This window comes from Myotis nattereri (genome assembly GCF_964212035.1).
Source record: "Myotis nattereri genome assembly, chromosome: 4".
Classification (NCBI taxonomy): Eukaryota; Metazoa; Chordata; class Mammalia; order Chiroptera; family Vespertilionidae; genus Myotis; species Myotis nattereri.
In genome coordinates, this window is record NC_138079.1 from 64,155,173 (window position 1) to 64,179,454 (window position 24,282).

At 36.8% G+C, this 24,282-nt stretch overlaps 1 protein-coding gene across 1 annotated transcript in view; it reads left to right on the top strand.

Moving 5' to 3' along the window:
- Positions 1–24,282, top strand: part of MAN2A1 (mannosidase alpha class 2A member 1) — a 158,845-nt gene that overhangs the window by 79,432 nt on the left and 55,131 nt on the right. The window contains exons 9-12 of the mRNA XM_081090174.1: positions 3,775–3,977; positions 6,957–7,139; positions 11,083–11,197; positions 12,438–12,505. Coding sequence (XP_080946300.1) covers positions 3,775–3,977; positions 6,957–7,139; positions 11,083–11,197; positions 12,438–12,505 — 569 coding nt within the window. The remainder of the gene's footprint in view (positions 1–3,774; positions 3,978–6,956; positions 7,140–11,082; positions 11,198–12,437; positions 12,506–24,282) is intronic.

A 24,282-nucleotide genomic window follows, 5' to 3' on the forward strand; every position in this document is an offset into this window, starting at 1 on the left:
TTCCATTTGGAATTGATTATTGTGAGTTGTGTGAGGATAGGGATCAAGATACACATTTGCCCATATGGATATCCAGCATTGTTTATTGAAAAAACTCTAATTTGCTCACTGCACTGCAGCAGCATCTTTGACATTAATGATGAGCCTGACTTCATTCCTATGGATCTGTATCTAACCTCTCTATTCATTCGATTTTATCTATTTGACTAATCTCATACTAATTACGACAGCTTTATAGATCTTATTATCTGCTGGGGTGTCTTCTAATTTTGTTCTCCTTAAGATTGCATTGATTATTCTTAGTTCTTTGTAGTTTTATGTAGGCTAAGGAGGACCAACTGTTAAATTTCTATATAAAAAAGTTGGGACTTTGATTAGGATTACATTCAATCTATGGATCAATTTGAGTGCAGTTAACTTCTTTACAAATATTAGGACAGCTAATCCATGAACATGGTATATTTCGTGTATAAAAAAGCGGTTGGCTTTTGAGTTTTAACCTGGTATCCAGTAACCTTGATGCACTTCCTTTCTTTCCAAAAATTTTGTCCCTCAAGTCCTGACAGCTTTGACTGTCCTTCTATATCTTTAAACAAATCTTTTTTTCTCTATAGTTTATGAAGCTATGTCTGTTCTCGGTGCGATATTTAAAATTACTTTGTCTAAGCTGAAAACATGTTTATTATTTTCTTTTAATGAAAGGAAAAACAGGAGTAATTGAATAGCTAAAAAATTGACATTGTACTAGCCAAGAGAGCTAGTTTGCTATCCATCAACACTTATTTGACAATTTATGTAATTTTCCATATATGATGTCCTGATATAGGAGTTAAGATTAAGATTATGTTTAAGATTAAAATTTTGCTTTTTAATTTAAAAATCATTTAATTATATTTTTGGTTATATTTTTAGAAGTCCCAAATGTTTACTTTATTTGAGCTGCCAAGAGACTGTATAGAAAAACTTACTTTAAATATTTTCTTCTGAAACTACTCTAGCATAGAGGATTATATTTCAGCTCTTTAAGGCTGAAATAGGTTTGTGAGAAAGCCTACTAGGCCACTTACTTAAACTTTTCTCTGGGAAATACAAAGTAGGAAGTATTTTCATCCTGGCTAATAAAATTAAATCTTTTTAAAAGGTATAGTCAGTTGTTACTAGTAACTCTATAGTATGCCATGGTTTCCTAAAATTTGAAACTGAAAGGGATTTTTGTTATCTAATAGAAATCCCTTATTATTTAGATAAGCAAGGTACGACTTAGAAATATTTAGATTATTTAATATTTTGCCATTGTATACTTCCCTGAAGTCATCTATACCTATTGGGTCTGAAGGTAATGCTGTATTTCCTTATATTTGTGACCCTCATTTCTTGTATGGTTTTACACACACACACACATACACACACACACACACACACACACATATTCTGCTTCCTAGTAATTGAAGGAAGAAATAATACTTACAATATTAGCTAAAACATAGTGAGTACTTATTATTTGCTATTAACTTTTTAAAGTGCTTCACGTTAATTGACTTATTTAATTCTCTTAACATTTTCCGGTAGGTACTATAATTATCCCCATTATAGATGAGGAAACCAAGACCTAAAAGACTAACATGCCTAAGACACTGTATTTGGTGAAGCCAAAATAAAAGTGGATAATACAATTGAAAATTAATTTTCTTTAATGTAAACATAAGAATTTAGAAATAATCATCTGATTTGCTATTACAAAATTTACTGTATCACAATAAGATTATAATAAATTATTCTTGACTTACTAATATCACTGTTGTGTTTCCAGTTGAAATTTTGCATTTGCATGGAGAAATGATAGCTAAAACTCACATCATTACATGCCAATATTTGTAAGCATTTTACTTAGAACTCCATTAGCTGTAACACAGAGACACAGGCATAATATATAGTATGGTCAAAGCCACATGTTAAGTATTAGAGGTAGAATTCAAACCCATGCCATCTGGATCCAGGTTCCTTGCTGCTCTTAACCATTCTGCTCTTGTGCTACTCACTGTTTAAACTACTTTTCTTTTTCTGCCACACTGAATCAAAATAGCTTTTAACCTCTCTCTCTCTCTCTCTCTCTCGCTCTCTCTCTCTCTCTCTCTCTCTCTCTCATAGGAAACAACAAAATTAGCATCTTTCTATTAAAAGGATAACATTCCCTGTTGAATTCTCTGTTTATTTCTAAAAAATACTGTGTTTAATATTTGTTTACAAGGTCTGATATAATGTTTCTCTTTTCTTTTGATTTATAGAATAGTTTGTTCTTGTAAAAATGGATTTATGTATTGGAAATTTGAATCATTTGTCAGAAAGACCTATTCATCTGAGCAATCAACCTGACACTGTGTTGTACTTCTCTATTCAGTGTTGTGTTACCTGCTGATAAAGTCCTTTTTCAAAATATGACCTGCTGTTCCTGAAGTCCTCCCTTCTCCCTTATAGGAACTCAAACTGAGAGGAAGGGGAGACCAGGGGAGGGTATGCGTATATGACAAAATGAAGTACTTAATGACTAACAAAACTTACTATTCTAGACTTTTGGAATATTTTGCTCAAAATATGTCTTTTATTTATGACTAGAGGCCCGATGCACGAAATTTGTGCAAGGGGCTTGACCCTCACAGTCTCAGCTGCCTTGGCCAGCCCTCACAGCCCCGGCCGGCCCTTGCAGCCCCAGCCAGCCCTCGTAGGCCCGGCTTCATCCAGAAAATCGTCTGGATGGTCGTTCTGCTCTTTGGTCTAATTAGCATATTAACTCTTTATTATATATAGGATGTTTCCCCATGTTTCTTTCATTTCTGAATTATTCCATGTCCTGATCATTGAACTTTTTTGAAATTCTACAGATATGTAAGGAGTTTTCAGATCCACAGATTTGTAGATCTAAATAGCTCTTCTTCTAAATGGTTAGTTGTACACGTTTTCTCCTAGTGTAATTTGGGACTTGATGCCAGTAAAAGAAAGAGTCATGAGTATTTCCCCCCCTGCTTTTGAGTTTTGTAAAATCTGAGCTACATTTTTTAAAATTTATTTTTATTGTTGGGAGTATTACAGATATCCTCCTTTTTTTCCCTTTTACCTCCTCCACCCTGTCCCCTCCCTTTCCAGGCCTTCATCACACTATTGTCTGTGTCGATGAGGTATGCATATCTACACTAATAAAAGGGTAATATGCTAATTAGACTGGACATCTTCCCATCACCCTTCCAGACAAAGCCACGGTGGCAGGAGCTGAGACAGAGGCAGTTAGGGGTGATCAGGCTGGCAGGGGAGAACAGTCAGGGTCGATCATGCCTGCAGGGGAGGTCAGTCAAGGGCAATCAGGCTGGCAGGGGAGGGCAGTCGGGAGATCAGGCCGGCAGGGGGGAGCACTTAGGGGGTGATCAGGCCAGCGGGGGGTGGCAGTTAGGGGCGATCAGGTCAGCAGGCAGGCAAGTGGTTAGGAGCCAGCAGTTCCGGATTGTGAGAGGGATGTCCCTCAAGGGGTCCCAGATTAGAGAGGGTGCAAGCTGGGCTGAAGGACTCCCCCACTCCCCATGCATGAATTTCATGCACCAGGCCTCTACTATGCATATAAATTCCCAGGTTAATCTCTCCCACCCACCCACCCCCACCTTCCTCTGAGACTACATATTTTTACTTGGAAGCTTACCTTAAGTATTTATTAGAAACTTTTCATTGTAGTGCAACAGTAATTTTAATGTAACTATGAATAATTGAAGTGTAATTTATTTTTACTAGATTCAGTTTGGAACTTTATCAGATTACTTTGATGCCCTGGATAAAGAAGATGCAACTAGTAGAATGAATAGCCAGTCACTGTTCCCTGTTCTAAGTGGAGATTTTTTCACTTACGCTGACCGAGACGATCATTACTGGAGTGGCTACTTTACATCCAGACCTTTTTACAAACGAATGGATAGAATATTGGAATCCCACTTAAGGTACATTTACCTTTAGATAGATGCATTTAGTTATTTACTTCCCTTACATTATCATAGCCTTCTGTAGTTTTGTGTAATATAAAATGTGGAGTGTCAGGATGTATTTTATGTAATTATGAAGTTTTAATGAAATCAGAGCTATGTCTCCAAAGCATAATCAAATTATTGCATGAGTTTTTGTTCTGGAAGGAAAAGCAGTTTATGTAATTATTTTTTCTGGGAGTTGTATTATGTATTTTATATTTTTCTAATTAATTGCCTATATTGGCACACAATGATAATATTCAGTGACATTGTCATGTTTGTCTACAGGTCAGTAATCTGGCTAAATTATTGGAAATGGGCATGAATCAAAAGGTGCAAATAGGGCCTCTCAGTAGCCAAAATGTGAGCCTCAAAGTACATACTCTAAAATGAATGTATTTTGTTGGTAGGAGAACTTTAGAGGCTCCATCTCAGTTCTTATTTTATTTGAAACACATTTCTATAGGTGCACTTTTCTGCTTAGAAGAACAAAACTTTTAAGAGATGAGAAATAATCGAGGCAGAGTGAAAAAAATAAACTTACATGGAGAAGACAAATGTCAGTAGAAAACATACAAACGTTCTATACCAGCCTTGTCCAGTAGAACTTTTAGTTACTGTCCAATAGAACATTCTGCAGTGATAGAAATACTCTGTTTCTGTACTGTTTAGTGTGGTAGCCACACTGTCAAGCGCTTGAAATGTGACCAGTGTGACTGAGGAACTGAAATCTTAATTTTATTTAATTTTAGTAAATTCAAATGCATGTACGACATGTAGCCAGTGGCTATCACAGTGGAGAAGCACAGTTTTAACTGAGTCTTGTTTTTGATAAAAATGAATCATCCCAGGGATTTGTATGTATGTGTAACCCAGGAGAGTAATTAATTTTCATGATGAATTCATTTTCAGTTCGGTTCAAATCATGAATTGATGATGATTAATTTTCATGACAAATTTCAGTATTAAAAATAAAAAGCTATATCATATCTATGCTCTTTTATATACTAGTGGGAACAATACATTTTAGGAAGCCTTTATATAAAAAACATGAATTTCTTAAAGAGTTGTACATTGGTATAATAATGTGTTTTTATTATTTTACTGTTGTGCTACTCTTATTATTACAAAAGCTTAATGTTTTTTGACTGGATATTCACAAGTGTGCCAGATGAATACATTATTTCTGTATTTGTAATGAAACAGTATATATCATAGAGATTTATGCATTTTACTGAGTAGACTGTTAGTTCTCTGTTAGGTTATTCTGAACTATCTATGACAAAAACAGAGCCCGATTATGATAGATTTTTAAGTGTCAACTATTTTTTAGTAGCAAAGAGTTATGAATGTTGGGTCAATATTAATTTATTGAACATATTGAAGGTGAAGTAGTAACTATGGGTAATATAATTTGAAAATTATGCTGCTTTAAAATGAACAATAAAAATATAATTGTGAGCCCTGACTGGTTTGGCTCAGCGGATAGAGCGTCGGCCTGCGGACTGAAGGGTCCCAGGTTCGATTCCAGTCAAGGGCATGTACTTTGGTTGCAGGCACATCCCCAGTAGGGGGTGTGCAGGAAGCAGCTGATTGATGTTTCTCTCTCATCTGATGTTTCTAACTCTCTGTCCCTCTCCCTTCCTCTGTAAAAAAAAAATCATTAAAATATAAATATAATTGTGAATTTCATAATTTAATTTATTTGAAAATAAGTTTATTATCTCACAATAGTAATATTTTATCCTAATGCTCATTTGTAAACATACAATGTTTACAAATTAAAATTTTAATAAAAAAGTAAAGTATAAAGAATAAATATTCTTAAAGTCCACTTTCTTACATTTTGGTATATATATATATATATATATATATATATATATATATATTTTCTTTCAAAACCAGTAGTTGCTAAGAATATGTATAAACATATGTACACAAATTCTTTAATAAGACAAATTTAGTAATTCTTATGCTGTAAATTTCAGAAGGGTTAGAATGTAAAAATAGATTATTTAATATCTTTTCATTATTTCAACAATTTAAAGGAATTTATTGTTTTCAAAAAGCACTGAAAATCTCCCCTTTTCCTGGAATCTTAATACATTTGCAAGCCACCTTCGTTTTCTTCCCATCATCTTTAACATGTTTTGCATAGAGAACCTTCTTATAGTTTTTACTCCATCAAGCCATGGCTCTTTTTAAAGAACTTTTAAACCTATCTTGAATCATATCCTCTGATGAAAAAAAGATAAAAGGTGAAAATTATAAACTCCCATGTTCTTGCTCAAAAGCTATTCTTAAAGCTAAAATGTTTTATTCTTTAAAATAAACAAGAAAAGCCAGAGTGTGTCTGTCATCTTTCAGTTTTTATTGTTAAATTCTCTATATTGCATGTTATTATTCAACATTTAGAGTAGCTCTTGTCACTGAACAATCAAGCCATCATTTTCTGCTTCTCCTTTACTGTTCGCCTCCCATTCCTGTAATGTGCGTTTTCCCACCACCTCTCCTCTTAATGTACATTTGTGAGAGTAAATAGCTTTCTGGTGATGAAGTTCATGGCATATGTCTTCACTACTCTTGGAGAGAAGAAAGGAAGAAAACATTTATCACGTTCTTACTGCTTTGCTGAGATATTTTTTCCTGATGTTATTCATAAATAAGCCTATCTTGCTGTCAGTGTGCACTGGTTTCTTTCCAGACCCATCTAGAATGAGAGCCATTTCTATCAACAGGAAAATTATGTTCTTTGATGATTGAGGATATAGATTTATTAGATAGATACCTTGGTGGTATAATAGAAATGTTTATTATCAATACCTTTCTTATAAATTGTACTGAAATTGTGGATTTTTAAGTCACATTTGAAAATGTATCAATGCAACATATTTTAGATAGCAAACTAAAATGATTGTTTTGAAATAAAAATTAATGATTATTTTATGCATTTAGGGCTGCTGAAATTCTCTACTATTTCGCCCTGAAACAAGCTCAGAAATACAAGATAAGTGCATTTCTTTCATCATCCTCTTATACGGCGCTTACAGAAGCCAGAAGGAATGTGGGACTATTTCAACATCATGATGCTATCACAGGAACCGCAAAAGATTGGGTGGTTGTAGATTATGGTACCAGGTAATATAATTATTGAAAAGTGATTGTAAAACAAAATCTTTTAAAACTTTGGGTCATAAGCTTATATCTTTTGATGTTTTTTTGTCTGTGTGTTTGTTTGTTTTAAATATATATATATATTTATTGATTTCAGAGAGGAAGGGAGAGAAAGAGATAGAAACATCAATGATGAGAGATAATCATTGATTGGCTGTCTCCTGCATGTCCCCTATTGGGGATTGAGCCCACAATCCAGGTATATGCCCTTGGCCAGAATCAAACCCGGGACCCTTCAGTCCACAGGCCGACGCTTTATCCACTGAGCCAAACCAAATAGGGCTTGATGAAGTTTGTAATGTATATCAGACTACATTAATAATATTCCTTGTAATATTTCTGTAAAAATAAAACACACCAATTTTCAAAGCATTTTTTTCAAGAAATCTGTTCACAGCGTACTAGCTTTCTCAACTTTTTATTATAGTGCATTTGTACAAATGGAGTAGTAAAATATTATAAAATGGATCCTGTTTTCTCCCAAGTACTTGGAGTACCTTCATAACTAAGGATTTGATAACCAAATCATGGTTATAACTCAGAGAGATACAGAGGTTCACTTCATTGTATAGAAATTTAATTTCATCCTATTTTCATCCAGTTGTTCTTGGATATCTTATATTTCTAGAGAGATATTGACAAGAAAGAGGAAGCCTAGAAGCATAACCAGCAAGTACAAGAACCTAGAAACCTTGTCAAATATGGATTATATAAGGAATTGGGATGAGAAAGGAAGGCCTGGGTATTAATATTAAAGTCATCCTCAACATTTTGTAGCATTTAACATCATAAAGCTGTTAGATGAATGAGAGGAGAAAACCTCAGTTATTTTCATATTGCAGAATTAGAAAAAATGAGTACAGTCTTTAGCTTAGAAAAGCCGGTTTTTGTAAACAGTGCTTCCCAATAATGGAAAGGCTTATCTTTTGTAATAGTGAGATTTCCATCAACATGCTGGAGTGTGAACTACCATTCATTAGGATCAGTGCAGAGGAGATTCTTACAGGAAGGAATATTGGTGGTTGCCTCACTATAGTTCAGATTATTATTTCTTCCAGATTTTTTTTTTTCTATCAACAGTGGTATGCTGTGATAGCACTTCAAAATTATTAAAAATATGCTCTGATTTTCTTAAAATATAGATTTAAAAAGTGAATCTCTGTTTTACATAAACAATTGATCCACAGCTGATGTTACCAATTGAAATAAATGTTAATTATGTTTTGTTAATATTTTGACTGCCTTTCTAGAAATTTGGGAGGAAATACCCTTGAGGTTTCATTAGTTGATTTGAGTCATATACATACATATATATATATACTAGAGGCCCGGTGCACAAAAATTTGTGCACTCAGGGGGTAGAGGGGGTCCCTCAGCCCGGCCTGTGCCCTCTTGCAGTCTGGGACCCCTCAGGAGATAACGACCTGCTGGCTTAGGCCTGCTCCCGGGTGTCAGAGGGCAGGCCCAATCCCTAGGTGCAGCCCCTGGTCGGGGTCAGAGCAGGGCCGATTGGGGAATTGGGGTGCCACCCCCTGTCATGCACAGAGCAGGGCGGATTGGGAGGTTGTGATGCCACCCTCAGTCACGCTCAGGGTAGGGCCGATTGGGGGGTTGGGGCACCGCCCCCTGTCACACTCAAGGCAGGGTCGATGGGGAGGTTGCGGCTCCACCTCCTGTCACGCACAGAGCAGGGCCAATCAGGGGTTTGGGGAGCTCCCCTCTGTCACACACAGAGCAGGGGCGCCGCCCTCTATCACCCACAGAGCAGGGCCGATCAGGGGGTTGGGGTGCCGCCACTGTCACACTCAGGGCAGGGCCGATGGGGAGGTTATGGCTCTACCCCGTCACACACAGAGCAGGGCCCGTGGGGTGGGGGTGTTGGGGCGCTACACCCTGTCACACACAGAGCCGCAGGGCAATCAGGTGGTTGGGGAGCTCCCCCCTATCAGGCACAGAGCAGGGCTGATCAGGGGGTTGGGGCGCCTTCCCCTGTCACGTACAGAGCAGGGCCGATAGGGAGGTTGTGGCCCCACCCCCTGTCACACACACAGCCACAGGGCAATCGGGGTTTGGGCGCTGCCCCCTGTCATGCTGATCCCGGTGCTGGGAGGCATATTACCCTTTTACTATATTGAATAGAGGCCTGGTACACGGGTGGGTGCCAGCTGGTTTGCCCTGAAGGGTGTCCCGGATCAGGGTGGGGGTCCCCACTGGGGTGCCTGGCCATCCTGGATGAGGGGATGATGGCTGTTTGCAGCTGGTCACACACCCTTCAGGGTGGGGGTCCCCACTGGGGTGCCTGGCCAGTCTGGGTGAGGGGCTGAGGGCTGTTTTCAGGCTGGGACTGAAGCTCCCAACTGCTCCTTTTTTCCTTTTTTCTTTTTTTTATTCTGGGCCAGCTTTAGCTCTGAGGCTCCAGCTCTTAGGCCTCCGCTCCTGAAAGCAGGTATCTGGTTTGTTTAGGTTCTACAATCGAAACTCTGTATCAACTCCAGGTCTGAGATCCCGGCTAGCTGAAAGCTGGTTTCTGGGGTTTTGTTTAGCTTCTATTTTTATAACGATTTTTCAAACTGCCAGCTCAGAGGCCTGCAGCGGCAGGCGGGGAACGTTAGAGTCCTCCGTCACTGAAGCAAGCAAGCCTCATGTTAGTTTCAAGCTGCCTGGCTGCCGGCCGCCATCTTGGCTGGCAGTTAATTTGCATATCGCCCTGATTAGCCAATGGGAAGGGTAGCGGTCATACGCCAATTACCATGTTTCTCTTTTATTAGATAGGATATTTAATTTCAAGGTAGTATCTTGAATATCTCCTCAATTTTCTTGTGGCATATGTATTTGGAATCCATCTCTTGAGGTTTTAGATGAATTTAAAGTGGAAAACACTCACTGGATGATAATGATGCTGGTTTTTTTTCCCTCAAGAAGCAACTTTTTGTTTGTTTGTTTCAAGAGTTTTTGAAAGTAAGGTTAGATCTTCAATTTTTTCTTTTCACTTGTCTTCTTGGTTTATTGAAAGTTTAAACATAAGGCCGCTTAGAATCAGACCTGAGTTTCTAAGAGGATAAAGAGAAGTCCTTCTCCTGCACTGCCTCCTTGCTTTCTGGCTGTCATGTTGAAAGAGATTTAGGTACAGGTTACTGAGATTTTGCTACAGGACATTTTCTGTCTCATCAACTTTCCAGATACCTGTCATTATATTTTCCATGTGTTTGCTATTACTTTTAGCTTATAAAAACATTCCTGTACAAATTGCATCTTAGAGAAAAACACACAACAATAATTCTCAGATTGTATTGACATTTGTGAATTTGCTTTGTGAGCAGTTCACACTTCACTGAAACATCACAAACAATTATCAAGTCATTATCACAGACATTTTCATTTGGAAATTTCAAAACACAGGTAAGAGAATTATAAATAAAGAGGCAGGTATGTCCAGAAAGTTTCCTATTTCAAGTGAGTTCTTATCAGTGTTATCTTTAGATTAACCTTTTTTCTTCTTCTAAGTACTTACTAGTAATCGGTGGCATAAAAAGATTCTTTCTAGCCCAAGCCGATTTGGCTCGGTGGATAGAGCGTCAGCCTGTGGACTAAAGGGTCCCAGATTCAATTCTGGTCAAGGGCACATGCCTAGGTTGTGGGCTCAATCCCCACTGGTGGGCGTGCAGGAGGCAGCCAACCAATGATTCTCATCATTGATGTTTCTATCTCTCTCTCCTTCTTCCTTCCTCTCTGAAATCAATAAAAATATATTACCAAAAAAAAAAAAAAAAAAAAAGGTTCTTTCTAGGTTTCACTTTGTGACTACAGGAATGGGGTAATGTTGCTTCAACCAGTATGAAAGAAATTGAAAATATTGTATACTGATTTTTAAGTTATTTCTCAAACTAATAAAATTTTTGATTCACAGACTCTTTCATTCATTAATGAATTTGAAGAAGATAATTGGATCTTCCACACTACTACTACTTTTGAAGGACAAACACTCATATGAATCATACTCTTTTGATACTCTCCTAGACATGGTTAGTTGATATCTCTTATATCCATTATAAAAATGTGATTCTTTTGTTCTTTGATTGGAAAAAAGGGGTGAGAAGCTTAGTGAAAAGACATTGAAAAATAATTACTTTTTGTACATTATTTGAAATAATTCGTATTACTTTATATAAATTATTTGTGTGTTCTTTCCTATAAGTGTGCCTATGTTTGATTTATGGTGTGTACTTTGTTCTGACCAAATTTAAGTGTGAAAAATAAAATAATAAACTTATTTCAAGGAATGTGAAACATACACTCTTTTAGAACACTATTAAGGTGATATTGTAAGGTAACTAGATATTACAAATAGCTATTTTGCTGGGCATTAATTAGAATCCCCTTGATATTTGAACTTCTATAAATCCTTAATCTGTTCTTAGTAAACTTTAATTTGGGTACTCTTAACTTATCTTCTGGTTTCAGGATGAGTCCATGAGGGCTATGGGCAGTGCTGGGATGTGTAACAGTAGGGCAGTGATTAAGGATTTAGGAGACTAGCTGTTTGCCTCAACCTCTGCACCTGATTGCATGGGCCTTGAAAAAGTTATAACATCTGTGAGCCCTCATTCATTTAACATAAAGTGGGATGATAATACCTACCTTGTCTAGTGTTATTATTAAGATCAGAGGAGCTAATAAAACAGAGCATACACTGAAAGGAAGAACAGTGGAAGAAATGTTTGATTGTAACCCTCCTTACATTTCCACATGGGCACTCAGATATTTTAAAATTATAATTTATGTGTCATTAGAATCTTGTGAATGATAGACTTTCACATTTTATATGTAATTTAAATTTACATTTGTGGAATCAGATATTTACATATGCTGATGCTTACAATCAGATCCTGATTATGCATTATCATACTAAAGTTAAAAAATACAGTAAGTAGACATACATTTCTTAATGTGACGCATAATGATACAAAAGTAAAGTAGTAAAACTTTTTGCCAAATTATCTCTAGAACTAGATTTATTTTGTTCCTAATTGGAGTTACCCATATGGACTCTAGTCCCAAGTAATATAGACTGTACTAGATGTCTAAATATATACACATACACAATACACACAAGACTTATTTATTTTGAACTTTGTTGGGCATTATGTAGCTGCAAAGAGGATTTTTTTCTTATTTTGCCTTTTTAAAGATTTTTGCAAGGTAATATTGCATAGATAATTTCGAAGCTTGTTTTAAAATAAAATTTTCTTTACATTTTTATAGGATTTAAAACAAAAATCACAAGGTTCCCTGCCACAAAAAAATATAATAAAGCTGAGTGCGGAGCCAAGGTAAAATACATTTCTCATATACTTTTACTACTTTTCTGACTTGACTCTTTTGGTTTTCATGATTCTGTTTTCTATTTGGCAGATAGTATTTCATTTAATCATTTTTTAATTTTAAAATATTTTCTGAAGAATGGATTTCCTCTCATGACTATGTCATGTTCATTGCTAATAGTTAATGCAGACTTGGCAAGAGATGGTAAATATATAGCTGTGATAAAAATTACCTTATCTTTGTAACATTGATTAGTTTTACAGTATGTTCTTTCCTGATTAACTTTTTGTTTACTTACTTTCTTTTAATTAATCCCCATTTATTTTAAATGAAGAAAGAAACTTAATTAGTTGACCTAATAATGGTGCATTTAATTGGTGGCTGCCTCTGATTTACAAAGAAATGCTTTATGTTTTTATTGGCAATTATTCAAAAAGTCATCTGTTTTAAATGACCACATATCCCATCAGTCAGTACCCAGTATACTGAGATACACAATGTATTTTTGTAATATAACTTTTTACTATTTAAATTGAGAAATTTAATATCACCTCTTACAAATCTTATATAATAAAGAGGTAATATGCAAATTGTCCCTTATGCTGTAATGGCATCAGAAGTTGGCAGCACGCACAGCGGGGGTGGGGCAGTGGGGACATGGCTGGCGGCTGCTTCCGCCAAGGTTTCCACGGCCCCACGGCCCCACGTGTGCACCACAGGGGCAGGGCCCGGCGGCCGCTGCGCATGGCCCAGAGGTGGGGCTTCGGGGAGGCACTCCAAGACTCAGGGCTGTCCGCAGTGTTCCGGCCTTGCAGGGCAGGACTCTGGGACTCGGAGTGGTCCTGTGGCGCAGGGGATGGGGAGGGGGTGTGTCCCGGGTCTCACGCAATTTCGCGCAACAGGTCACTAGTTATAGGATAAACCAGCCGTGGGCAAACTATGGCCTGCGGGCTGGATCCGGCCCGTTTGAAATGAATAAAACTAAAATAAAAAAAGACCATACCCTTTTATGTAATGATGTTTACTTTGAATTTATATTAGTTCACACAAACACTCCATCCATGCTTTTGTTCCGGCTCTCCTGTCCAGTTTAAGAACCCATTGTGGCCCTCGAGTCAAAAAGTTTGCCCACCCCTGGGATAAAGGAATAACTGTAAAGAGGAATTCATGATTTTAACTAGGTATACTTCATTAAAGTTATTAAAAAATAAATGGAATCAAAGTATTACAGAAAATTTACAATTGATCTTAAGGAAGTGTCCACTCACGGAAATTATTATTGACGGTAGCATGGGACAGAAGAATACCATGCTATTCTTTGTTGAAGAAAAATGCTCCCAATATGTGTAGGGTACCAGGGCTGAATAGAAGACTGAATATTACAGCACAGCCACCTTGGATTATAGCCTTTTGGTAACTTGCAGTCAGGCTACAACTACGCATTGAATGTGTTATTCACTCACATTTTTCTCCATGTCTGCATCTTCTTTATATTCTTCAGGCCTTATTAACAATCTGGTTATTTTATATATTTTTTTTTTGGTGTACATTGCCCTTACTAAAAATTAAATCTGTGAGGTCAGGGAACTTGTTTGCTGTTGAATCCCCAGGCAAATATCTGGCATAACAAATATTTGTCAAACTAACTAACTCAAGACAAGAAAGAGTCACGAGCCAATATCAACATGAAGATCAAGGGTAACCTTAACATTCACAGTGTGGATGTTACTTCTATGAGAGTAAATAAATGGAAAAGTTATCACGGAAACCTATGACAAAGCTCTACAAAATGACCAAAAACAAACAAACAATGGGAATAGCGTGAAGACTCAGAAGAACTTTAAAAATTATTTATTACAGAGACCAGAAAAAAAATGTTAATAAAACCCAATCTTTGGAATTCTCAAAATGGTTGAGTCGTGATCTCTAAGCAATATGAAATAGAAAGCAAAAGGCTGAAATGAAAGGCCAAGATATGAAAAATGGGAGGAGTGCTGTAGGAAAGATCATTGGGAGGCTAGAATAGAACATCATTAGTGATTCTGAAGAGTAAAACGGATATTGTGAAAGAGTATTTCACTGACATGAATTTAAAAAATTAAAACTCTTGAGATACTTTTTAAGAATGGAGAGAAAAGGAAGACGAGTGGTAATGAGAAAGACAATTATAGGTATAGAGGGCAGGATTTCAACAAAAGAACTATAGATATTTTTAAATTTTTCAATTGCCATTGACATACAATTATATTAGTTTGAGGTGTACAACATAGTGATTAGACAGTTACCTTATGAAGTTTAAACGTGGGGTGTGGGGAGCGGATCTCCCCCTTGCGGGTTCTTGCCTCATGAAGTTTGAAGAATAAAATTTGCAGACTAAAAGGACTTGTTAGTAAAAGGGTGGAAATTTATGGAAGCAAATACAGACTCCCACGTAGGGAGGGGCTCCCAAGGGGGTAACCCACTAAGCCCCCTTTTTCTAAGGTTTATAAAGGCTATAGTTCTTTTTCTCTTCATGCTCTCTTCTAATTGGACCCCTTCCCTATTTTATGACCCTGTGCTTTTCTAATTGGTCACTCTTTTGCAGAATATCATCTTCAAAGTCCAAAACCCATGTGGTGCCCCCCTATATTTCTTCCCCTTATCTTGTAACATTCCTTTATCTCCTGGGAACATATGTTTCCCTCTTTCCAGCATCTGTTGACATTTCTCTATCCTCTGTGAAAGTATGTTTCCTTTTTCCCCATACTCTATTATTTTTTTTATCCTCTATGAAATTATGTCTTCCTCTCACCTTATCCTGTGGCACCTTTCTATTCACTGTGAATGTATGCTTTCTGGCGGCTCCAAGCCCTCACCTATGCATTCCTCCCCCATGGACCCTCTTTATTCCTAAGACTCCCTAACCTTGCCTATTTTATCCCTAAAATTCCTTTCAAAGTGATCACCTCAATGTCTAGTACCCTTCTGACACTATACATAGTTATTACAATATTACTGACAGTAATCCCTACACTGTACTTTACATCCTTGTGACTATTTTTGTAACTGTCAACTCGTACTTTTTAATCTTTTTCACCTTTTTCATTCATCCCCCAAGCCCCTTCCTATTGTTCTGGGGAACATAAGTTTGTTAAAAGAATTATAGATTTTCTTTAGGGGAAAAAAATGGAGCAGAGGCAATGATCAAAGATATAATTGACAAAAAGTCTCTTAACTGAGAAAGTCTCTCTTTATAGATGTAAATGGCTAATTTCTGGGTAGTATAAATGAAAAGAGAGTCATTCATAGTACATCTTGGTAACTTAATTCAATTAAAAAGAAAAGTTCATATTGTCAAATACCCAGACAATAAGACAAATATTATATAATATGGAACAAAAGCTAGACTGACTTTGGTTTTTTCTCTGTGATGAGAACAATATGGATGATTGAAGTCATTTTATACTCAGTTATGTTTCATAGGTGAAAGCAACAAAAAGACATTTTAAAATATGGAAATCCTTATGAAACATAGGAAAGGCACCCTTCTTTTTAAAAATTGCCTTGATAATCAAGTCTAACCTCAGCTCACAGGTATATGAATCAAAATTGAGAAGACATTGGAAATAGATATTGTGAAATCCAAATAATTGTAACACCAAACTGAAAGGAGAAATGCCCATCTAGTTTTGGCAGAACTTTTATAATGTAAAGGTAGTTTACTCACAGTAATGTAGATCTATGGCTTCAGGTAATGTTAGCATTTGAAAGAGGTAGAGAGGCAGGAGCCTATAGATCTTAAATAAATAATTGTTTTGCCTCAGGAAGATTTAAAAGATAAATGCTCATGGTAAGAGTGTTATTTCCTACTCAATTGCCTTTATTTATTGTCAAGGTATTATTGACTCCACAAATATATATTTCTGAGGAAAGTATCCAGAGTTCCAGACCCACACACCCATAGGCCAGATGCATAGCTCCATTTGGATGACCCACTCACCTCCTCAGTGTGTTTCCAACTGAACTCCTCTCCACTCAAACCTATTCTCTGGTCCCAAGCTCTTTAATAAAACTTTAGCATTGTCAGCCAGCTTGCCAGGCCAGAAACCTGGGCCTTGATTTTATAGTGGCCATATGTTCCAGTTTGTCACTAGTGTCCCCTCTCACTCTCAAAAGTGTATTCATTTAGACCATAAATTATAGAATTTACCCTGACCATCTTTGTCACTTTTCTTTCAGCTTGTATCCAAACAAACTCCAGGTCTTTTCATTCTATTTCTTACATTGAATTTTATCTCAATTCTGTCTACTTCTGACCTTCAATACCACTACTCTACTTCTGTGATGGCAATAACCTTGTCACAGATATCTCTGCCTCATGCATTTGTTGAAAAAATTAAATAAGGTTATTTATATGAACTTAATACTGTGGAATCTTGCAGTTAGTAGGCACTCAACAAAATAAGTAACTCCTTAGCTCAAAACCCATTTATTCTCCCATGGCCTGTGGGTAAACTCCTAAATGCTAACTTGGCTTATGTGTCTGCATTTTGGTTTCTCTAGCAGCATCTTTCATATCACCCCAGCCTGCACTGTGTGCTTCAGTACTCACCTATCAATTCTATGACATGCCAAGTTCTCTGTTACTTCTAGCCTCTGCTGCTTGGGGAAAAAAACAAGCAAACAAAAAAAACTACCACCATCACCCCCCACCCCCCAATTTGTCTGATTGATTCCTCGTTATCTTTTAGGACTCAACTTAGATGTTACATTCTGTGTAACCTTCCCCTAATATCTTTGAGTCAGGGCTAGGTGTCGCTCTTGTAAGCTCCCACAGAACTATGTTTTCCCACTTACTACATGTATAATATTCCTTTGAAGAGATGTCCTGTTAACCTGATGAAGTCATGACCTGGGTCTTGTTAATTATTCTACCATGACACATGGAGCAGTCTTTTAGGAAAGTGGTCTAGTAATATGTGCCAGGAGCATTCAAACGGCAATGATCTGGAAGATACATCTCTCAGCTTTATCATGTGAACAGATATTTTAAAAGACTTTACATTTTGGTCAACAATAACCATCAGTGGATTAGTCAAATATTCTGTGTTCACAAAATTCTATATGAAGTTTTTAAATGATGTCAAATTAGCATTTCTTTTTTGTAATAAAAGCATTGTAGGGTTGGTAAATATTGAGGTTTTAGCTTAAGTCTTAATGAAATCTGGCTTTCAATTTCTGTGGAGAAAATGCAGAGGACCTCTTTGAATTGAAGAAGTTGTGGATAGTTGAGTGAAATAAGGAAGAAGTGTTTGGTACGTATGAGGTATTTGCTGAATTGATAGCTAATTAAGATGGTTAGATGAACATTATGAGAAAGAAGTTACATGTAATATTTGATAGGTAGTTAAGTAAAACACATATTTAAAAATAAGCAGCCCTTTAAGGAAAAGTTTGTTTATAGTGATGAATCTTTATGAGAAAATTTTTGCTTTAGCAGAATTGTCTTGCATTCAATGTTACCTTATTTTAAGATCAATATTAAGTCTTTGGTACTTGTTGGCCTCCCTATGTTACCCAATATCACTTGTGTGTATAGTATTTCCCTGCAAATTACATTTGACTACATATAACAGATCTCATTGGCTTTATAAGAAAGCATAATTTTTCTTATGAACAAGTTTCAAGGTAGGTAGTTGAGGACTCATGATTTGTTTCACAGTGTCATTGAAGGGACCTGGCCCATTTACCTTTCAGCTCTGCCATCCTTTGCCTGTGACAAGATTATGCCTGCTTCTCCACACATTACCCCTATGTTCAAACCAGGAAGGAGGAAGAGCATGGATAAAAGTTATGCCAGTAGAGTTTGCTGACTTTTATTAAATTAGGGATACAATTTTCTGGGAAACTCTACTTATTGAATTATAATTACATTTCATTGGCCAGAACTGTGTCACATGACTACCCCAAGCATGCAGAATCATTTTTTGTTGTGTTTTTTTTTTTTGCAGGGGAGGGGAATTACATTTTTTTTTTAAGCTAGTATTATCATCCTGAGTAAAATAGGGTTTCTATCAGTAAAGGAGAATGTGAGAATGGCTCTTGGGTAGGCCACTACCAGCATCTACTCTTAGGCTCAGTAATGAGTAATACTCTAGATCCTAGGGCATCTACCATGTTTTCTGATCATTGCCTACTCTTTCCTGCCTGCTTCAGCTCAAACTGGAGTTATGTTCTGTACACTTTCTGTGTTAAATAAATTAGCACTGGGTGTTACAAATTTTTTAAAAACTTGTTCTCAAGCATTCCTATCAGGTAGAAAAACAATCTCAAACACAGAATTATTATAGAAACAGATTTTTCTATTTATTTCAAAACCAAAATATAATTGAGTATTGCAAAATTAAGAATTGGGAGAGAGATAAAATAAAAGCTCATAAAATAAGAGCATATATATGCTATAGGGATTTGGGATTTTCACATATTAAGAAAATGCTGTATTCTTAAATGTTTGTTATTTCTTAGTGTCCTAATTAAGACCATGTTAAAATGTACTTATTCGTTGGTTCAGTCAGCCAGCCATTCAATGGCAGATCTATTTGAGTTCCTGACTTGTGTATCACTGTACTATGGATGTGTTCATAGCTTTGTCCTCCTTTTATTTCTTAGTTATTTCTTGCTCAGAACCCATACAGGCAGGGTGTCTCCTGTAAGTGGTCTGTGACGTAGACTCTGCTGTATAACCTGCCCCAAAATACAAGTTCTTAACCCTTACCTGAAATCTTTTCAGGGTTATATAAATTTGTGAATTCAGTTTGTGTGTTTTTTTTAGGACAATGCAATATATACACATTACATAACACTTCAGAATCTGAGGCAGGACTCACTCATCGAATACTTTTACATTTCTGAATAGTCAGATCCAGTGGGATAAATAATTAAATGTGGCTTCATGTCAGTTCAGTTTTGCCACCAAATGTTTTTGAAAAATCTTTATTTTCAAACTTCTTGGATTTTGAAGATGGATATTGTAGAATAGACCTATAGAGTAATGATTTGGAAGAATTATGAAATTATTTTAAATGATTATCAAGTTCCCTAATGAAGATACATTATAGCAGATACCATCTTGATTCTTCTGACTGGTGTTAAATTATTAGCATTTATGCTTTAGCTTTTCTTTTATGTCCTGATTTCCATCCTTTTTAACAACCTGTTGGAAAATGTCTCTCAAGAAATCTTTGCTAGTTGTGCAGTGCTGAATCTTCACCCTTCTGAACCACATTCCCTAAGCATGGAGATCTTTAAGAGTTGACTTTTTTCTTTGTAAGAGTCCTTTCCTTGACTCTACTGAGTGTTCTAACTTTCTGACTCTAATTCAAGAGTCCTCATTATCAGAATTTGCCTTTTCATAAAATTTTTTATTCCATTCTTCTGCCTCCTGAAATAATATTTTTATAATTATTGCATCAGGCAGTTTAATGTTTATGATCAGCAGCTTTAAGTAATATAATTGTATATTAGTTATATATACATTTTTAATGTCATTTAGAAGTTTCAGGAGAATGTCAGTAGGCTACTGTAAATCTCACACATTGACTTTTAAGTGATTTACAATGTGGAGTTTGTCTCAGTACTTTCAAGTTGTTCTTTTTATATATTTTATGTGAACTTCATAAAAGTCTTTCTTCCTAGGCCCCTTGTAATTAGTCTGCTGTGACTTTGTTCCTAGGTACAAAATTATTTTAGATTTTACTAAATTTAGATTTTATTATGGAAGTGATTGAACAGACTGAATTTTAAATGATAGTTTTAAGGTTTCTTAAAAAGCAATGGCACAGTAGTTGTATGTTCAGTGAGTACCTGCAAAGTTGACTGGTAAGTCTATATTTCAATTGACAGTTTGCTGTTTATACTTTAAATCAAACTTTCTTAACTAGCCATGAGGTTCTAGTTTATTGTTCTCATTATATGGGAATTGAGTTGTGTGGTTTGTCTAATGAAATTAAACTGATTTTGCTTGTTGATGACATCTTACAATTATCCCATCAAGGACTACAATCAGGAAAGTGCTGAAGATGAGGAAGAAAAATATGGTGAGATATTTTGATGCCTTGTAATATAAAGGCAGAGTTAGCATGGGGACTACCACCTTTAGTTTAGGAATGATTGAATAATTTCCAGTAAGATATCTAGAAATATGTCACTTATAGAATCTAAGAAAAACTTTGGAAAGAAGATAAGATAGTGTTAGTGAAGAGCTGGAATTAGTTTATGTGTGTCTGCCAGATAATCCAAATTTTGAATGGTTCTGTTCTGTTGTTGCTGTAATGCCAAAGGTTCTTCCCCCATAGTTGGCGTTACATAATACACTATGACAGTGTTAAAGTAAATTAAATATCTGGCTTGTGAGTGATTTTTTTTAAGTGGTTTGTATTGGGTGGAAGTAATTGACAATTATCTTAATATATAAACACCCTGGGTCCCTCACAACTGGAGGCTCAACCAACTGGAAGTCAGTCCTACAGTCCTGCTGACTGCTACGGCAGCAGGCGAGGTGACCCAGCACTGACTGCTGAGGGGGCTGCAAATCAGGCCAGAAGAGAGGCCTGAAGAGAGAAGCAGGGTCTGATCTGTAGCCTCTGTGGCAGTGTTAATCAGCACTTGTCTCTCTCTTTCGCTCAGGGCCTGGCCAGCAGCTGAGCCTCCATTTCTCTCCAGACCTCCACTGGGGCTGCTGATCAGCCCCGCCTTTCTGATCAGGCCCAGTTGATAGACCCAGAGACGCTGACTGGCGTAGAAACCAACCAATCAGAAACAAATCTGGGTGAAGTGTGAGGAGCCAATGACTTCCTAGGAGGCAGAGCTTTTGATGCTGACTGGCATAGAAACTGACCAATCAGAACCAAATCTGGGTCAACTGTGAAGAGCCAATGACTGCCTAGGAGGCAGAGCTTTTGACTCTGACTGGCATAGAAACCGACCAATCAGAACCAAACTGGCCGGCAGAGGAGGGCAGTTGGGGGGAGATCAGGCCTGCATTGGAGGGCAGTTGGGGGACGAGATCAGGCCAGCAGGGGAGCAGTTAGATGTTTATTAGGCTGGCAGGGGAGCATTTAGGGCAGCCATGGGCAAACTACAGCCCTCCCGTTTGAAATGAATAAAACTATTGAAAAAAAAGACCGTACCCTTTTATGTAATGATGTTTACTTTGAATTTATATTAGTTCACACAAACACTCCATCCATGCTTTTGTTCCGGCCCTCCGGTCCAATTTAAGAACCTACTGTGGCCCTCCAGTCAAAAAGTTTGCCCACCCCTGATTTAGGGGGTGATCAGGCTGGCAGGCAGAAACAGTTAGGGGCAATTAGGCAGGCGAGCGGTTAGGAGACAGCAGTCCTGGATTGTGAGAGGGATGTCTGACTGCCAGTTTAGGCCTGATCACTGTGGCATCGGGCCTAAACCAGCAGTCAGACATCCCCTGAGGGGTCCCAGATTGGAGAGAGTGTAGGCTGGGCTGAGGGACACTCCCCCCCACCCACCCACCCACCCACCCCCTCCCCCCCCCCCGCATGAATTTTGTGCACCGGGCCTCTAGTATGAGATAGATTCCTTGGTTGTTTATTTTTTCTAGTTTCTTGCAAACTTAGTCCTCTTGCTCTTCTTTTCCTCAGTGTCCATCCTGTCTTCTGAAATTGCTAACATAAAGCTAAAAAACTCAGAGCAGTTCAGAGCATAGACTGAAGTGATATGGCATATTTTAAATTCTTCCATTCTTCTGAACCAGATTTTTCCCCTTCTAAATGTAGATTAATAAAGCATGCACTACAAGAGGAACAAGGAAAAGAATTTTAGTTAAGGTTTCCTGATCCTAAGAAAGTCAGGGAGGGCCTCAAGCCCATCTTGGACTTTAGAACACTTCACAACTTTGTGGTAAAAGAAAAATTTTAAATAGAGCCTTTGGACTTATGTATTTCATCCTTATCAGGAAAGTAGCATTATTTAATAATTTTATTCTTTTAGGCAAAAATTCTATGTGCAATTGGGCTATTTTTTTACACTGATATATATCTGGGTTTCAGATTTTTTTTGTAGATATTTAATATATACTCATAGTATTTTAGGTAATTGGACAACTTGTGTGCTTTTTTGTTCAAAATGTGTTCTTTATCTCTTGTAACATCATGTTTGTGTTCTCTAGTGTTTTGTATCTTCTTCAATCATTTTATTGGATTGTAGAGTAGATTGTCTTTCCCAGGACCAATATTATGTCTTAAAAGTGTTTTGAAAGTAGAAAGTGGCTTTGTGTTTTGTTGTTTTTCTGTTTTTACCTCTTATATGATGCCTCACTAGCATGAAAAGATGTAGCACCAATAAAAAGTTGTTTTCTCTTCTTTTCACCTAACAGTCTTACACAAGATATATTTCAGTCGTTGACAAAGTGAATATTTGGTGGATCTGTCTTTACCAACCAAAACAACCTTATTTTACTACATTAACTTTGAAGGTCTTTTTATTTGTGAAAATCAGCCTGTTTATGTACTGTGTATTCCTCCAAAGTTACAGCGTTTTATCATTGGAGAAATGAAATTTTCTTTCAGTAGATGAAAATTACATTTTGATTGAACATCATTCCTTATGCAGTCACCCATAAATATAATGTGTTTTGCTGTCTTTTCAGAAAATGGCTACAGATGTGATTTCTGAATTGACAAGAAAATAGAACAACTTTAATGTTTTAGGTAAAACAGATGGTATTTTTGTTTTAGGCAAAACTATCTGAGAGTGAAAGCAACTTAATTGGTGGCAAGACTCTTGGGGTCAGCCAAATTATGTACAATTTGTGTGTCTATTTCTTTTATTGCTTCAGAATCAAAAATTTTGAGTAGTTGGAAAAGAATATTTATCCTTTTTATTGACTTGCTATTTTTTGTTATGTACTGGAATAGTTATGAGTTTTCAATCCTATTTTGTTTATAAATGTCATGAAATTACATGTTAATTCTACTTTGGTTATACTTGTGCCTTAGAAATGCTTTTCCCATTGGGAGAAAGTCCTGAAATATGTAGTTATACTTTTGAGGGTTAACACTTTATAGTATTGAGTTGCATTTGCAGCTATAAATTCTGATAACATTGATGATACTAACTCTTGTTTCCACATCATTGAGCATTGGGCAGATATTACTGTCAGATGCCTGGAGAGGCACATACTGTGAAGGGAGCCCTGGACTGAAAGTCAGGGGGTCATTCTAGTCCCACCTCATCACTAACCAGCCTCATGTTTTTGAAACTTTGATTTCAGAGGAGAGAGGAGGCTAAAATAGCTGGTTCCCAGGGTCATGTCCAAGTGACATTTTCTTATTTGTTAAAACCTAAATCATTTATAATGCATTCATCTGGATAAACACCAGGAAAGGAACTTTGGGGGTAGAAAACTCAACTCTGAAAAATAACCAATTTGTCCAATAACTGGGACATAGGAAACTATTTTCCAAAATATCAGCACTATTGCAAGAGGAAGATGTATTGTATAGCAATTCCCTTTCTACCACCTCTTATAAAAGGTCCCTTTTGCCATGTAAGGTTACATATTTATAGGTTCTGGGGATTAGTATGTGGACATCTTGGGTGGATAATTATTCTGCCTATCATACCTGGAAACCTAAAGTTTATATTTCCAGTGGGTAAGTGGATAATTGATTGAGAAACATCAGGATAAATCTATGTAGATGTTCCTTAAGCACCTCAAATTCAAGCGCCTCAACTTGTATTTATCACCTTCATCCTGAAACCTCCTCTCACT